This window comes from Chiloscyllium plagiosum, unplaced genomic scaffold (genome assembly GCF_037043375.1).
Source record: "Chiloscyllium plagiosum isolate Xiang-an unplaced genomic scaffold, Cpla_swu_hap1 HiC_scaffold_13, whole genome shotgun sequence".
Classification (NCBI taxonomy): domain Eukaryota; kingdom Metazoa; phylum Chordata; class Chondrichthyes; order Orectolobiformes; family Hemiscylliidae; genus Chiloscyllium; species Chiloscyllium plagiosum.
This window is the reverse complement of record NW_028270151.1, coordinates 29659018-29677077: the sequence shown is the minus strand read 5'-3', so window position 1 is coordinate 29677077 and position 18060 is coordinate 29659018. Positions and strand designations below refer to the sequence as shown.

At 40.7% G+C, this 18060-nt stretch overlaps 1 protein-coding gene and 1 long non-coding RNA gene across 3 annotated transcripts in view; one reads left to right on the top strand and one right to left on the bottom strand.

The window, feature by feature from the left end:
- Nucleotides 1-12194, top strand: part of LOC148148289 (uncharacterized) — a 34767-nt gene extending 22573 nt beyond the window's left edge. Inside the window, exon 3 of the long non-coding RNA XR_015759156.1 lies at nucleotides 10301-12194. This is a non-coding gene — a long non-coding RNA (uncharacterized LOC148148289). The remainder of the gene's footprint in view (nucleotides 1-10300) is intronic.
- Nucleotides 1-18060, bottom strand: part of masp1 (MBL associated serine protease 1) — a 133767-nt gene that overhangs the window by 8386 nt on the left and 107321 nt on the right. The window contains exons 11-13 of one of the 2 annotated variants that reach the window (XM_043702533.2): nucleotides 13196-13333; nucleotides 6230-6343; nucleotides 1226-1420 (exon numbers count right to left, since the gene is read on the bottom strand). In XM_043702533.2, coding sequence (XP_043558468.2) covers nucleotides 1226-1420; nucleotides 6230-6343; nucleotides 13196-13333 — 447 coding nt within the window. The remainder of the gene's footprint in view (nucleotides 1-1225; nucleotides 1421-6229; nucleotides 6344-13195; nucleotides 13334-18060) is intronic. The other variant, XM_087993436.1, reaches the window with a different exon arrangement.

Sequence of the window (18060 nt, the reverse complement as noted above, 5' to 3'; positions counted from 1 at the left end):
TGTATCTATTCAGTGTTACATCTGCTTGTCATTGAATAAAACAGCCTGAGGCAGGTTCAGACTATGGTAATCAACAGTTAGGACCAAAATAGCAAATAAATCCAAACTTTCAAATAGATGGGTCACATTAGTATCACACTCATTTTCCTTTTATTAATTAATTCACAGGATGCTGGTGTCACTGACTTATAATTTGTCACCCATCTCTAATTGCTAATAGCTGCCTTCTTCAACTGCTTCAACCCATGTGGTGAAGGTACAGTCACAGTGCTATTGGGACAGTGTTCCAGATTTTGACTCAGCAGCTGTGAAGGAACAGCTGTCATAGATCCAGGGCAGGATAGTTACAATCCTGTGGATTAATCACTTGCGCCACAACTCTAAATAAATCTAAATTAAACATGTTCACAGAATACCCGTTCTGAAGAAAGGTCACTGGACCGGAACATTAACTCAATTTTCTTTTCACAGAATACTGCCAGATCTGCTGAGTTTTTCCAGCAATTTCCGTTTTTGTTGCATCAACAGAATTAACCATTTCTTGAACATGCTTAACAAAGTCTCCCTCCCCAAATTCCATATCCCATTAACCCTATGTTTAAATAAACCTTATCTTCTAGGTCTGCACAGTCTTACTGAAAACCTAATATCAATTTTTTATTTTTATCAACTCCTTGAAGATAATATCGGCAGAGAGCCAGCAATGTGTTTCCTAAGATGATGGTTTGTGCCATTGTAGTCAACCCTGGCTTAAGCAAGACCTGGTGTTGTTCAGGAGCCCCTATACAGCATGGCAGTCTCTGCCATATTTAGTGCAGAGGAAGACAGTGGGTTGAGAGGGTGTACAACTTGCTTGCCTCTTTTTCTGTGGGCCTTCTTCTCAGCCGACTGAGCTTCCCGTTTCTGCTTGCCTTCAACAATGCCCTTCCAGACAGTCAGCCTCCTGAGGGTCATGGCCATCAGCGACTGTCACCCAAAAGAAGGACACAGTTGGCTGGCTGTGCAAACTACACGTGGTCCAAAATTTGACCTTCAGAAGCTCATTCATTGTCCCCTGATCCTGCTGAGCTAAATGGAACAGGACAGGGGACCTCCCATGCTGGCTAGGGTGAGTTCCCTCCCTATCACTATCCCAGCTGTTGGACATTAGTGACAATTGTGCCAAGAGAGGATTGAACACAACTGCAATGGCCTCAGGTTTATTTATAAGATATTCCCAATGTACCTGTATGTAAAGTTGAGAAGGACTTCTCTGGTAGACAGATTGGCATCACATAGTCTGTTATTTGCACTTTATGTGGGAGTTCCAACAATGCAATGTCAAATTCAAAGGTTGAGCCATTGTAACAAGGGTGAGAGATAATTCTTTTAGCACGAAACACTTGTTCTGTTTCTTCTTTTCTCAACGTTTTCTGCCTCCCTGAAACAGAGAGGCCGGGAGGTCAGAGAAAATAAGCACAATCTGAAGTAAATCACGTTCTGAAATTTCCACTTGATTGTGCTGGTTTTTTCTACTACAATTCTCCCAATCTCAGCAAAATCAGCAAATTGATCACAGAACATCAAGCACAAATTGATTTTGGAATCATGTGTGCTACAAGGAAACCCCAGCCAGAAACCTGACAACATTTCCAATGTGAATGCTGACCAAGGTAAATTTCCACTTATTATGCTCAGGAATGGGCCTTTGTGGAGGCTCCAAAAATTAAGCTAAACTGGAATTTTTAGTTGTAGAGGCATTAATATAAACACTTTGAATGGTATTGAATAACTCTTTTTCTTAAAACTTACTATTCACTAAACTGAATTCTGTTTAATCTTTGAGAAAGTCTGATGGTGAAGGATAGATCTTGAGTTAATCTTTACACAATTTTGTAAGCATCTGTTACATAGCACAGGAATACACCTAGCCCAGCAACTACTTTTTTTTGTTTGATTGCCAGTTATTGGACCACAAGTAAATGCCTAGTTAATTCCCAATTAAACACAATTAATGTGTAAAAGTCCATCCTTGCTCTAAAAGAAAATTACAGTTTATATGTAAATCATAATTTCAAAATAAATTATTTCAAGATCTGGTTCATTAATGTTCTTTATGAAAGGAAATCCGCTGTCCTTACTTGGCTGACCTTCAAGTGTTTCCAGACCCACAACACTGTTAACCACCCTCTGAAATGGCCGAGCAAATAAGTCAGTTGAATCAAACCACGATAAAGTCTAAAGAAAGGAAGGGAATAGGATGGATCACCTGGCATCAACCTAGGCAATGGAAATGACAAGTGTTTTTCCCACCCCTTCTGAGCCTGCAAAGTTCTCTTTACCACTATCTGGAGGGTTGTGACAAAATTGGGAGAGCTCTCTCAAAGAATCATAAAATTGTACCTTGTAGACATTGTTCCAGACACTACCTTCACCATTCTTGAATATGTCCAGTTCTACCAACAGTATAGATGCAGTAGTGACTGTGGCACAGTGGCTCAGTTGTTGGGAGGTGCTCTGGCAATCCTCAAAATTGACACCAGATCCAATGAAGGCTCATTACATCAGGTCAAACATGGGCAAGGAACTTTTCTCCTGATTATCATAAACAGCCTTCATCAGCTGATGAACCAGTGCTCCTTCATGTGGAACAACACTTCAGGAAGTACTGAATGTAGCACAGTTGCAGAATGCACTGTGGGTGGGGACTTCAATGTCTATCACCAAGAGTGACTGGGCAGCACCACATCTGACCAAGCTGGTCAGGTCCTAAAGGACATAGCTGCTAGACTGGTCTATGGCAAATTCTGAGAGAACTTACAGGAGGCAAAAAACATACAGGATCTCATTCCCACCAGTCTACTGTCCATGACAGTATCGGCAAGAGTGACCACCGCACAAAGTTCCGTCTTCATGTTGAGGATACCAGTATGGTAAATGTACAGACATTGTATAGATCTAGTAACTCAAGACTGAGCAAAATCATAAGTTGCTGTTGGCCATCAGGAGCAGTAAAATCGTATTCTACTGCAGAGTGTAATATTAACACCCGGCATTTTTACCAATCTACTATTACGATCAAGTAAGGGTTTCAACTCTGAGATCAATAGAGAATGCAGGATGGCATACCGGAAACAGCACCAGAAGGACTGATATATGTGTAATTACCTTGCCTTTGCTTTTGTATTTTACACCCATTTTCATAAAACCTAGGATGTTGCATGCTTTATTAATCACTCTTGCTACCTGTCCTATCATTTTCAATGACCTATCCAAGGTTGCAGATACCATAGATACCCCTTGTGGTCAGTGACCTTGATTAACATTGTTTATTAAGCCTCCCTTTCAATTGTACGATTCGAATCAAAGCAGATCAGCAGTCAAGCGTTTGTTTAAACCGGTTAAAAGTTTGATACTCAAGTTATTATTGAAGGTTCCTTAAGAATAAAGAGATATCGTTGTTAACAAGAAATTACAGACATTGAGATTAAAAGAATAACCAATAAGGCAAAAGAATGTTTATAAGGAAGTCTCAGTAGATCATTAGGCCCAATTGCTTGAGTTCCTCGTTGATGTAGCAAAGAAGTTACCACTTGATGTTAGGTCCCTACAGTTTTGATGGCTTCTGCAGTTATGTGTTTAGTGTTTTCTAATAGATTTTGGGAGAGAGAAGACTCTTGGCTTCTCATTCTATTAACGTGGCACTTTTATTTGCAGTTATTTTACAGTAAGCTACTAACAGTTTTGAGATGGTTGTGACTCTCTCTCTTCCTCACTTTGCCTGGAGAAAGCTTTTCATTTCTGTGTTCAAGATGGGGTCTCCCTATCTAGTGTGTTTGTGATTCATTCTTTTCACTGGCTGTTATATTGGTTGATCTACATCAAAACTAATCATGCTGTATATAAAACAATGGCATTCAGAGACAGCTCATTTCCTGTGTTTTTTAGCTTTTATTCCAGTCAATACCAAATTTACATTCTCATAACGAGTTGCCAATGAATTTTGTGTGCTGTTAAATGGGAATTCTTTCACATGTCTGTATATGTCTCTTAACTCTGTATAATCTACAGTTACATAGAATTGTAGAAACAATATTATTTGCATTTTGTCCAGGTACAGTCAGATTAATCTTTTTTACATAAAGGTTTCAGAAACATTTTCCTAATTACACAGCTGTCACAGTGGGGGTCACTGAGGATCAGTTAGCTCAGTTGGTTGGACAGCTGATTTGCAATGCAAAGGAACACCAACAGTGACGGTTCAACTCCTGTGTTGGCTGAGGTTACCACGAAGGTTCAACCTTGCCCCTTGCCAGTAGTGTTGTGACCCTCAGGTTAAATCATCACTCGTCATTTCTGTTTGATGAGAGAGCAGCCTTACAGTCCTCTGGGACAACGGCAGCTTTACCTCTTTGCACCCCAGATCTCTCTATTCCTGTACCTTCTTTAGAGTTACTTTATATTCTCTGTCTTTGTTTCTCTTAACACAAGAAGTCACATAATACACACTTCTCTCTATTGAATCCCTTCACCAGGAGTCCATCATTCTACCTACTCGTCTATGTGCTTTCGAAATGTAATGCTACCTCCTCAAATACTTCACAATACTATTGAGTTTTGTGTAAATTCCATCAGTATCCAACGACAGATTGGAGATTTTATCGTTGAAGCATTAGTCCAGCCTCTGGGTTACCAGCCCTGAAAATTTCCAAATCTTTACCATTCTTAAATTGGAAGTGGCAAATGGTTGATCAATCTCAGACTCTCCAGAGATCTCAGGCATCACAGGTGCCAATTTTTGGCTAATTTGATACATTTCATGTGGTATCAGGAGATTGCTGAAGGCACTGGAATTTGCCAAGGTGATGGGCTGTGACACCATTACAGCAATAGTACTGAAGACTGTGTCCAGAACGTGCTGTGTTTCTAGCCAAGCTGCCCCAATATAGCTACAACACTCATCTACCCATCAACGTGAGGAAAACGTCCAGGCATGTACTGCATACAAAGCAAGACAAAATTCTTAGATATGTCCAGATTCCATGAAGATGCTTCAAATTTATTATACCTCAGGGGATTTCAGATTTGAAAGATTGTGGAAAAACTCAACTTTAAATTTTGTGGAAATACCAGGACCTGTGGGATTTGAAGATTTTCTTTAACAATTCTTACGAGAAATCACATAACTGCTTGCTTTGTGAGATCTTGCTGGGAGTGTTCAGATAATGACTGAATGGAGAGTAATTATAAGCCCAGTGCTGAATTTAGCTAAAGCTATGGTCAGCACTGCCTTGTCCTCTTTAAGTAGACCGAGTGGGGGTTTGTGGTCCATTATTATTATAAATTTATGTCCATAAAGATAATGGTGGAACTTTCTGACTCTAAATATGACCGCCAAAGTTTCTTTCTCTATCTTGGCATATTTACGCTTTGCATTAGCTAATGCCTTGGATGCATATGTTATTGGGCATTCCTCTCCACTGGGCCATCTATGAGCTAATACTACCCCAATGCCATATGGGGAGGCATCGCAAGTCAATAATAGATCATAATCTTGGGATCATAAAGTACCAACACCTTCGAAGATGATAGCTGTTTCTTCACTTCCCTGAAAGTTGGTTACATACCATTTTCAAAACTGACCCTTTTTTAGGAGTTGATGCAGAAGTATGGAGGCCAGGTTATGTATAAACTTTCTTTACTAATTCATCAGCCCAAGAAAAGACCGAAGCTCTGGTATAGGCATGGGAGCTGGGGCACCTTTGATCGCTCTAACTTTATCTTCCAACAGGTGTACCTGGGTCTTGTCAACCTTGTAGCCCAAGTAGGTTGCTTGAGGTGCCCTTAATGTCCCAGCCCTCTGTGGTAAAGAATTCCACAGATTCACTGCCCACTTTATAGAAAAAACGCCTCCCTATTCTCTGTCTTAAATGGGTGATCATTTACATTAACATTATGCTTTCTGGTCCAAGACTGTCCCAACAGGGGGGCAAATTATTCCGCATCTACCCTGTCACGCCTCCTAAGAATCTTATATGTTGCAATTAGGAATCCTTTCACTCTTCAAAACTGAATACAGACCCAAAGTTCAGAATAATCTGCACCAACTGAGTAGGAGTTTTAAAGATACCTCTTCCCTCACTTTACTGTGGATAACACCAGGCAGTAGCCCATGACACTCACTGGTGCCTGTCTGAGTCATCTTGTCATGTCCAGATATGAGCAGGCCTTATAATGTATAAATACTAACCTAAGATAACTTTAAATGACGTGATGTTAATATGTTGAAAGTTGCTTAGATTTGGATTGTCAGGGTCATATGGAGGATGAAGACAATGGGCTGCAGTTATGATCCACATCTGCCCTACAGAACAAGCAAAAATAGAGTATTAGATGCAATAATTACAATGAATTACTTACATTTTTGTTATTGTGAAAAATATCAAACTCCTTCCCATGCACACAGTGCCATATAGCAACAAAATGCTCAGCAAAACTCATTCCATCACACTGATACCATCACGCTGCTTCTAATTCCCTATCCTTATAAAGAAGAATAAGAATATCGACTGACTTTTACCAAAAAAAGTAAAAAATCACACAACACCATAAACCAACAAACAGGTTTATTTGGAAGCACTAGCTTTTGGACCGCTGCTCCTTCATCAGGTAACTGTGGAGCAGGACCATAAGACATAGAATTTATAGCAAAAAGATTACAGTGTCATGCAACTGAAGTGATACATTGAACAAACCTAGATTGCTGTTAAGTCTTTCATCTTTTAGAATGGATTGCAGGTTTTGGTTTCTTAATATGTAAATCACAGAACTTCTTTAAGTCACATTCTCGAGATAACTTAATGTTTTATTAAAAAAAGGTGACATCTCAGCTCAGACAATGCATTAAAGGTATGAGGTTAGAGTCTGTCTGTATCCAAAAGCTCGTGCTTCCAAATAAACCTGTTGGACCATAACCTGTTGTGTGTGACTTTTTACTTTGTCCACCCCAGTCCAACACCAGCTCCTCCACATCATGTTGACCAAAAAAAAGGCTGTCAATTTTGGGGAGTATCATAGAGGGTTTCTCTCTGTGGGCTGTAGCAGGTTTTCTCACAAAATGATCTGCTGTTCACTTTAGTATGAATGCACCGCATTCCTCTGGTGCAGTGCTCATGACATTATCATGCACTCACCAGTAGCAGAAGTATTTGTCACTTCTACGACACTCCACTATTTCTGTTGTCAATACCATATTTAAAACCCACCTGTGTACCAGTTCAATCACTGACAGCCCAAATAGCTCTTCATATTCCACGTAATAGCAGGGAAATGGAAAAGAAAAACTTCTGAGGACACATAGATGGTAAAGATCACACATCATTAGAAATGCAAGCTCACATTTGTCATTATATTGCCATTTTACATCAGTTCCACTCTAAACAACTATCACAGTAACAGCAGCTCCAATAATCAAACTACAGGGGGTACTAGTCCTTAGAATCCTGTCTAAGGGAGTGCTACTCTTTCTAATGTTCGGTGTAGTAGAACATCTTGTCATTGTTCAGGATTGATAATGCCCAACCCTCCTGACCGATTTGGGAGGTCAGCCTTGGTTGATGGGTGACCAAACCTTGACAGACACTTTTCACTGAGGCTGAGGCTGAAGGAGCTCCATTGGATGGTTATTCATCATATAGTGATATCACCCAGATAGCGTAAGGAGAAATTGGGGGTAGATATGAAGTACCAATAGCAGGACGCATAGGAATATAGAAAATACCGACATCAATAAACATGCATGGCCAAGACTTCATAAGAGGTACTGCTGTTCAGTAAAATTATTATACATACCAGGAGGAACCACCATGTAGTTAACCCACTTTGATACCTGTACTGGTTTTTGAAGAACCATTTAGTTGAGTATTAATGGATTGTGCAGACCATTACCAAAAATAAAAGCAGGACATCATTGTATCCTTACAATTATGAGTAAGACAACTCAATTCCCAGATGATATTTCTTTAGTGTAGGGTAGTAGTTGAAAAGTTAATAGGTTTATTTACTAGTTATGGATATCAGTTGAGATATGGTTTGATCAGGATACCAGCTTTGTATCTCAAGCTTATCAGGAAATCATTAGTACTTTGGGTTTAAACCAATTGTAATCATCTGTGTATCATCTGCAATCACAGGGGAGTTTGGTGAGATACCATCAGACTGTCAAAACCATGATAATAAAACAAAGAACCGCAGAAGTTGAGGATCTGGAACAAAACCATTTTAAAACCATGATTATGGCATACTGTCATGAATATTCACAAGATTTGCTTCCAGAGAGTCCCCAAATCCAGGAGATGAAGTATTAGTGTTCTAGCCATTACAAAATGAACTTCTTAAAATGAAGTTTAGTAGCTCATATAAAGTAGTATAGAATGGTTAGTAATGTGACTTAGGTGATGAATACTCCTGATTGTAGGAAAAAGAATCATAAGCTTGTTGAAAAGGGAAGAAGTTAAGGGGGAGCAAATGTGTCAGGCTTTAAGAATTGTGGAGGTAACAGAGACAATAAGAGTGATATAGAAAGAGAGATAGATGATGCTCAAAGTGAACCTCCTACAATTCCATTAGCTATATAGAAACAGTTTTGTGCACTTATATTTAAAGAAAAGACAGCATGGGAGGATCTTGTAAGATTGCTGAGAAAGTATGAGGTAATCTGTAGAAATCCACCTGGATGTACTACATTAGCTAGAGATGATGTGCACAGGATACTCAAGACCGATAAAACATATTGTAACAGTTGAGTCCATAAAACAAGTTGTGGCGGTTACAGAGATTCAGTACATTTAACAAAAGTAGTAGCCTACCATAGAAAAGACACTTTGGAAATATTGTTGGCTGTTCAACACTTTGAAGATGATGTTAGGCACTAAAACAAGGAAAGCCTAACACATACTAAACATAATCCACCAACCTTCATTGAGAAATTTAAAATTTGGAATATGAGATGATTCGTATGGAGTCTTTTGTTACAATTGTTTAATGTTAAGATTATTTATATAACTGGAAGAAAAAATGTAATTGCAGATACAGTGTCCTGAATATAAAATGTTGGAACAAGTTAAAGATTTAAGAAATGCTACTATGGTTCAATAATGTAATGTGAATACACCTTTTGGGTAGTGTTGGGCATCACAGCTGCCTGGACACATGCTCTTTGCTGCAGAGAATGGTGTCAATTCCTCTCACTGTACATTCTCCTACACCAGCACATTCCTTTCTGTACCCCAATTTGATTGATTCTCTGTACCATGGTGCCATGATCATTTATGACCTCTCATCTTCTCCTCAAGGTACTGCTGACTGCGATAGTGGTGTCCTCCTTTCACCTTCTTCTCTAGGTGCTGTTGACTGCTTGGCTCAGTCCTCCACTCACTTGCTCCTCTAGTTGCTATCAACTGCCTGTCTAAGAGTTCTCCACAAACACGTGTTTCTCTAAGTGCTGCCGACTGCCTGAATCAGGGTTGTCCACACACCCATGCTCCTCTGGGTGCTACTGACTGCCTGTCTCAGGGTTCTCCTTTCTAGACAGTTTTTCACAGGTTTTCACAAGTTGGACTCTTCCAAAGGTCTTGCGCCCTCTTTACACACCAGTCACTCTCACACAATTGTCTCAAAGGTTACCTGATCTCTCCCCCCAAAAGATCCCTGACACTCCCTCATCCAAGGTGTTTAGCTGGGGACAATATTCAACTCTCCAAAGAGATTACCCAGGGCATCCAAAATAAATGCAATGAGAACATTATTCTTATCTGGTCTAACCTCCACACTCCGGTTTTTAGACACCAGGCACTCCAAACTTGCATTTCAGTGAAGGCAATTAGACACGTATGTGGTCATCTGCATCCATGAACCAGCCAAAATAAATCCCAGCCCTTCCCCAATCCCACTCCACAGAAATAAGAAGTGCTGAGCCCAAGGATGGTACTTGGGATTCCTGACATCTTCCAACATTTTCATTGTAATGGAGTCACTTTCCAATATCAAGAAAATATCAGCCAAATAATCTGCAAAGGAATGTCGACAGGTTAAGTCAATTGGCAAAACTTTGCCAAATACAGTATGATGAAGCAATGTGTGAATGTGTTCATTTGGCAGGAAGAATATGACAGCAGCGCACTACTTAAATGGTGAGTAATATCAGAATGTTGTATTGCACAGGGATCTGGTTTCCTGGTACATGAATCATAAGAAGTTGCTAAGCATTGAAAACAAAACTAATTTGGAAAGCAAATATAATGTTGCCCTTTATTTCAAGAAGACTGGAATATAAAAGCAGGGATGTGGAAGACTGCACACCGAGGATGTCAATTTGGGTATTCCCCAATTCCTCAACGGGAAACCCTGGATGAATCAGGACATATAGAACCTGCTAAAAACCAGGCATGAGGCCTTCAGATCAGGAGATCCACTCAGGTATAAGGAATCCAAGTATGACCTTCGCAGAGCCATTAAGACAGCCAAGGACCAATACTGATCCAAACTAGAGATCCAGACCGACTATTGCAAGGACTGAATGACATCACAGGTTCTAAAAAGAGACAGTGCAAGAAAGCAAACGATGACATAACCCTCCAAAATTGTCTCAACGCCTTCTATGTTCACTTTGAGCAGAATTTCGGCGGAGAAGTAGCACCTATTCCGACAAGTTCTCACGAACCTATCGAACAGTCACTGAGTCAGAAGTCAGATCAGTTTTCCTTTGTGTGAATCCAAGGGAAGCATTGGGACCAGACGGAATACTAGGCCGTGCACTCAGAGCATGCACAGATCAACTGGCAGAGGTCTTCTTGGACATCTTCAACCTCTCCCTGCAGTAGGCCACTGTCCCTGCCTGTTTCAAGAGGGCCAACATCATCCCTATGCCTAAGAAGGCTCAGGCAGCATGTCTCAATGACTACCGCCCAGTGGCCCTAATTTTAGTGGCCATGAAGTGCTTTGGAAGGTTGGTAATGGCATTAATCAACTCCAGCCTCCCCACTACTCTTCACCCACTCCAATTTGCCTGTCGGACCAACAGATTCATGTCAGATGTGATAACACTTGCCATCACTCCTCCAAGAACATTTTGACACCACGAACAGCTACGTAAGAATCCTACTCATCTACTACAGTTCAGCCTTCAACACTATTATCCCCTTGAGACTGATTACTAAACTTAGTGATCTTGGACTAAGCCCCACTTTCTGCAACTGGATCCTCAGCTTGCTGACCCAAAGGCCACAATCATGAAGATTGGGGACAATATTTCTTCCTCACTAACACTCAACACTGGAGCCACCCAGGGGTGCATATTCAGCCTCCTTCTATACTCACTGTCGCCAAATACCAGACTAATGCCATTTGCAAGTTCGCTGATGACACCACCATAGTCAGTCAAATCTCAGATGGCAATGAAACAGACTACAGACGGGAGGTGGAAGACCTGGAAAAATAATGCACTGAGAACAACCTAGCTCTCAATACCAGGAGAACCAAGGAACTCATTATTGATTTTCAGCAGAATGTTACTCATGCCCCCCTACACATTAACAGCACAGAGGTGGAACGAGTGGAGTGTGTCAAGCTCCTGGGAGTGGTCATCCACAACAAGCTTTCTTGGACTCTTCATGTGGACACACTGGTTACAAAGGCCCAACAACACCTCTTCTTCCTCAGGCATCTGAGGAAATTTGGCATGATGGCGAATACCCTTGCCAACTTTTACAGGTGCGCCATCGAGAGCATTCTGTCTGGAGGTATCACTGGATGGTATGGCAACTGTACCATTCAAGATCGGAGACAGTTAGAGAGGGTGGTGAACTCAGTGCGGATAATCACAAAGGCCAACGTCCCATCTATAGAATCCATGTACCAGGCCATCTATCAAGGAAAGGCTGCCAGCATCCCACTCTGGCAATGTTTTTCTACAACCTTTACCATCGGGAAGAAGGTACAGAAGCCTGAATACACGCACCAGCCGCTTTTGCAACAGTTTCTGTCCTGCTGTTGTTAGAATACTGAATGAACTCACAAACTCTTAACATTCGCCTGTACCTGTGTTTTTGTTTTTGCCGCTGTTTACCTATTATTTACTATCTATGCTACTTAACTATGTCATCTGCCTGTACTGCTCGCAAGACAAATCTTTTCACTGTGCCTCGGTACACATGACAATAAATTCAATTCAATTCAATTCAATTCAATGTGTACTGCAGTTGTATACAGTGTTGATGAACCATATAGATTACTTACATTTAGATTACTTACAGTGTGGAAACAGGCCATTCGGCCCAACAAGTCCACACCGACCCACCGAAGCGCAACCCACCCAGACCCATTCCCCTACATTTACCCCTTCACCTAACACTACGGGCAATTTGACTTTGCCAATTCACCTAACTGCACATTTTTGGACTGTGGGAGGAAACCGGAGCACCTGGAGGAAACCCACGCAGACAAGGGGAGAACGTGCAAACTCCACACAGAGAGTCGCCTGAGGCAGGAATTGAATCCAGGTCTCTGGCGCTGTGAGGCAGAGGCCACCACAAAGAATGTGCAGTTTTGGTCTCCTTATTCAAGGAAAGATATAAATGTCTTAGATGCAGTTCAGAGAAGATTCTCCTGCCTGATTCCTGGCATTGCAGGGGGTGGGGGGGAGGTGGTCTTATTGAGACGTAAAGGATGCTGAGAGGCCAATACAGAGTGGAGGCTGAAAGAATGTTTCCCCTTGTGGGAGAGACTAGAACTTGGAGACACAATTTAAAAATAAGGTGTCTCCCATTTAACATAGAGGAGAACTTTTTTTGCTCTTAGAAACTTGTGAGTCTTCAGAATTCTCTTCCCCAGGGAGCAGTGGAGATGAGGTTATTGAATATTTTTTAAGGCAGAGATTGATAAATTCTTGACTAACAAGGGAGTTCACGGGGTTTTGGGGTAGGCCGGAAAAAGGAGTTGAAGCCAAACTCAGATCAGCCATGATCTTATTGAATGGAGAGCCAACATGAGGGGCTGAATAGCATACTCCTGATCCCAGTTTATATGTTTGTATGAATAACAACCTACACATCAGGAGTCAGTTACTGAAGAGCAATCTATATCCATTGATTTGTGTCTGATCAGTTTGGTCCTGCAGAGAGAATGCTCAAAATAATGCAACAAAGTTTGTTTCACTCACCAATTAATGACCCACCACAGAAAGGAATGCCATTCTTCGACAACATTGTGATCCATGGTAAGGCTCCTTTTGATACAGCTCTGCCCTGTGCTATTTTAGGTTGTATTGATGATGGTTTTATTCTCGGCTTCCCACACACTGGAATGTTTTACAAAAGAAAAGTTTCATTTGAAATGAGAAACAAGCAGAAAATAATGTGTTAAGACTGAGGAACAAACAAGACAAGATTAATCACAAGATTATTAGCTACACCAAACTGATGTGAGGCCCCTTATGCTCTGGCATGCACATGCAGTTGGAGGTGAAAAATGTGAGATGCCATTGCATGCACTGAATTACAGACCTACAGCTTAAACATTGTCCCAGTCAAATCCTGTTTCAGAGCAGATATTAAGTAGACACATCATGCAATTGTGTGTAAGGATATTACTGAGGAGAGAAAATGTTCACAGAAACACAATTATTAAAGCGTAGAAGGAGGCTATTAGGTTCAGCATCAATAAATAGCAATATTAAGTAGCTCAGTGTTACAGGAGTTCCACATCAAAGATGAAGATTGAACTCATCTGAATGGTGGATTCCAACACATAATTGTTTATTCATCATGCAGTGGAAAATGGGCAATACCTTCAGCGTAGAAATCTTCATACATACTGATCACCTGTCCCCTTAAGAATTCTCACCATCACATATCCTTCTGCAGCTCACAAAATTGAGATATCATTTATCCATTGTCAATAACAACTTGGTTGATGAGCTGCCTGACTAAGGTGATATGTCCTTGTTTCCTCTGACACCAGTTGTTGGTAAATTACCTGATGTTCAAAAATTAACTCTCTGGATGTGAAATTCTCTGGAGGATTCTGACAATTTAGACAGACATATGAACAGGCAGGGAATAGAGTGATACCGACCATGTACAGATAGATGAGATTAGTTTAGAATGGCATCACAATTGGCATGGACGCGTTGGGAGAAAGGGCCTGTTCCTATTGTTGCACCGTCCTGTGTTCGAGCTCAAGTAATGAAGCTCTGGATAAATCTTCATTTTTCTTATTAATAGTTCACAGAGACATAATATCAGAGAAATTGGCTGTTAAAGGAGAGTGCGAATCAATAAATAGGCCTTGTCAGGTCAATGTAGGACTGAGTGACTTGGCATGAATTTCATCATTTGCACCAAACTATTTCCATTATCATGTATCATTTCATTGTTTTTCAGTCGAGTCAGACACTGGCTTGCAGCCTTTCTTAACTATCAGTAAGGCATTCTCATACATCACTCGCACTGGTCACTCACACCAGTCACTCACACCTGTCGCTTACAACAATCACTCAGTGCTCTTCAAACCCACAAATTGTACCATCTTTAAAGGCAAGGACAGTAGATACATGGGACTACCACCGCATGCAAATTCTCCTCCAAACCATGCATCATGCTGACTTGGAAATTTGTCACTGTTTCTTCGGTGTCATTTGGTCAAAATCTTGAAACATCCTTCCTCACTGCCTTGTGGATGTACATAAAGTAAATGGCAGCAGCAATTCAAAGAGGCACAACCACCTACGGATCTATGGATGGGCAATAAATGCTGGCCCCAACTGCATGGATTTATTTATCCTCTGCATGGATAAATTTAACAACAGCTACATTTCACATGTTCTGATCTCCTGAACTCTACAGCTCTTTGATTGCTTCAGACTCACCACATCATCCACTAAAAAGCCTGACTGTTAAGTCTGAAATGTGTAGAACAGTGTGACAGAGGCAGGAAGCAGTTGGCTCGAGAGTCCTCAATATTGACTCTGGACCCATGAAGTCTCATGGCATTGTGTCAAACATTGGCAACAAAATCTCCTGCTGATTACCATGTGCCAAACCAACCTTGGCTGATGACTCAGTACAGCTCCATGTTGAACAACACTTGGAGAAATCACTGAAGGTGGCAAGTATGCTAAATAGGATAGACTTTGAACGGATCTAGCAACCCAAGACTGGGCATCCATGAGGTGCTGTAGGCAATCAACGATAGCAGAACCGTACTGTAACACAATCCGTAATCTCATGACCTGGTGTAGCTCGGACTCAGGAATGATAAAGACATGAATCTTGTGCCGCTAATGTATAAACATGTCACAAGATGTTTCAGTAAAGGGTGAAGATAAACTAGGGGTGCAAACAAAGCACGTGAGAGTCAGAGCAGTAAGAAGCTGAAGGAGTGGGCTTTATAAATGTTCTTTATGAAGTTGGAGGTGGAGGGTTTCACAGACAATTACAGAGAATGGGTTGAAGTTGTTGAGGACTGCTAGCAAATGTTGGACACATAAGTTTCTATCCTTCAAAACCTGCAAAGGATATAGGTGTGTGGTGTTTGACTAGACATTGATTGCAGATCTACAGGTTGGTGTGTGGTTTGACTTGTTTCCCATTCCAGGTTTCAAGAGTTAATTTGGCAAATTAACCAGAGAGGCAAATGCATATCAACCAAAACAGAAGATTTATTACTTTGAGTCTACAATTGCCACAAGTGTTTCAACTGGGTTACAGAATTTTCCAGTATATCATGGATACATTATGAAATAAATCCGGCATGGATGTTCTGACCAATTGTTCTGATTTACGCTGAAGTTCAGGATTAAATATGGTTCAAAACACAACTTATCAGTACATCTGACCTTTAACTAATGAGTGTTTAGAGGTGGAAATATAATTAGTTTTTGTATTGTTTGTAGAAATTGTGTTGAGATTTGATATGGGATTTGTTCTGAATTGGAAATACCCAATTACATAAACATTTCACCATTCAAGCCCCATCTAACACTTTGAAAACACAGCCTTAGTTGTATAGAACTTGAATATTTCTTAACCAGAGACATATTATTGAAGCTGTTTGTCTTGCCCTCAATAGGATAAACACAAGAATCAGAAGTTCCAGGCTGGTTGGCTGGTTGTGTGCTAGGCAGAAGACCTTTTCTTAAAAGACTTCTGGTTGGTGGGAAATACCATTCACGCAGCCGTTGCACAATTACAGCATGACACGATTTGGTTAACCTGTTGTTCACATTTTTGCATTGCTTGACCTTTTTGAGGTGATTTGAAGTAGCCTGGACACCTCAAGGCTGAAAGTGATAATACTTTGGTCAATTGTAAATTTCTACAAACACAACTCACAGACCAAGAATGAAAAAACAGTCTTTACAAGTTGAGTTTTGGAAAATTGTGGGATTGTGACAAAAGGTTTGGTGCAAATGAACTCCATTGCTTAAAGGTAGGTAGCAAGATGCACCATCCTGATTCCTAAACCCAGATCGAATCGACTATCCCATCTCCTGTACCCTGATAAAAAGTACCATCCTAATTTCAGAACCTCTATCCATTCCAATTTCTCAACCTGATACTGTACACTATCCCAATTACTGAACATAAAACTGTATACCATTCCCATAAATGAACCCAAAATTGTACAGCATCCCAATGATTCAATGCTGATAATGTACACCAAACCTGATTTCTGAACCCAGATACTGAACCCAATCCTAATTTGTCAAACCCAATACTGCACACCTTTCCAATTACTGAACATAAAATTGTTTATCATTCCAATGATTGAACCCTGATACTCTACACCATCCTGATTACTGAACTCTGATACTGTACACCATCCCAATTATGGAGCCCTGATACAGTATAACATTCCAATCACTGAGTCCAAATAATAGACACCATCTCAATTTCCAAACGTAAAACAGTAACCATCTGACTACTGAACTCTGATACTGTACGCCATTCCAGTTATTGAAGACAATACTGTATACCTTCCAGCTGCTGAGCATAAAGAAATACACCATCCCAATTAGTAAACCGAAAACAATGCACTATTTGAATTACTAAATTCAGATTATGTACATCATTCTCATTATTGAATCTTGATTCCGTACATCATCCTGATTATTGAATCTTGGTACTCCATCCCAATTACTGCATCCCAATACTGTACACTATCCCAATTACTGAACTCCAATATTGTACAACCTATCGGTTACTGAAATCCGATTCTGCACACCAACCTGATTCCTGAATCCTGATATTGTGCATTATCTCGATTACTGAACCCCCAATATTCTACACTATCCTGATTCCTGATACAATATACTATCCTGATTCTGCACATCATTCCAGTTCCTGAACCCTGATTCTGAACACTGTCTTGATTACTGACATAAAACTTAGAACAGTACAAGCCCTTCAGCCTTCAATGTTGTGCCGATCTTTTATCCTACTCTAAGGTAAGACTAATCTATGTACCCTTCATTGTACTATCTTCCATATGTCTATCCAAGAGTCGCTTAAATGTCCTTAATGTCTATGACTCTACCACCACCGCTGGCAGTGCATTCCATGCACCCACCACTCTCTATGTAAAGAACCTACCTCTGACATCTCCCCAAACCTTCCTCCAATCACCTTAAAATCACCCTCGGGAAAAGTCTCTGACTATCCACTCTATCTGTGCCTCTCAACATCTTGTACACCTCTGTCAAGTCACCTCTCATCCTTCTTCGCTCTAATGAGAAAAGCCCTAGCTCCCTCAACATTTCTTCATAAGACATGTCCTCCAGTCCAGGCAGCATCCTGGGAAATCTCCTCTGCACCCTCTCTAATGCTTCCACATCCTTCCTATAATGAGGCAACTAGAACTGAACACAATGTTTCCAAGTGTGGTCTAACCAGGGTTCCATAGAGCTGCAGCATAATCTAGCATCTTTTAATCTCAATCTCCCTGCTAATGAAAGTCAACACACCATATGTCTTCTTGACAACCATATCCCTTGAGTGACAACTTTGAGGTGTCTGAGGACATGGA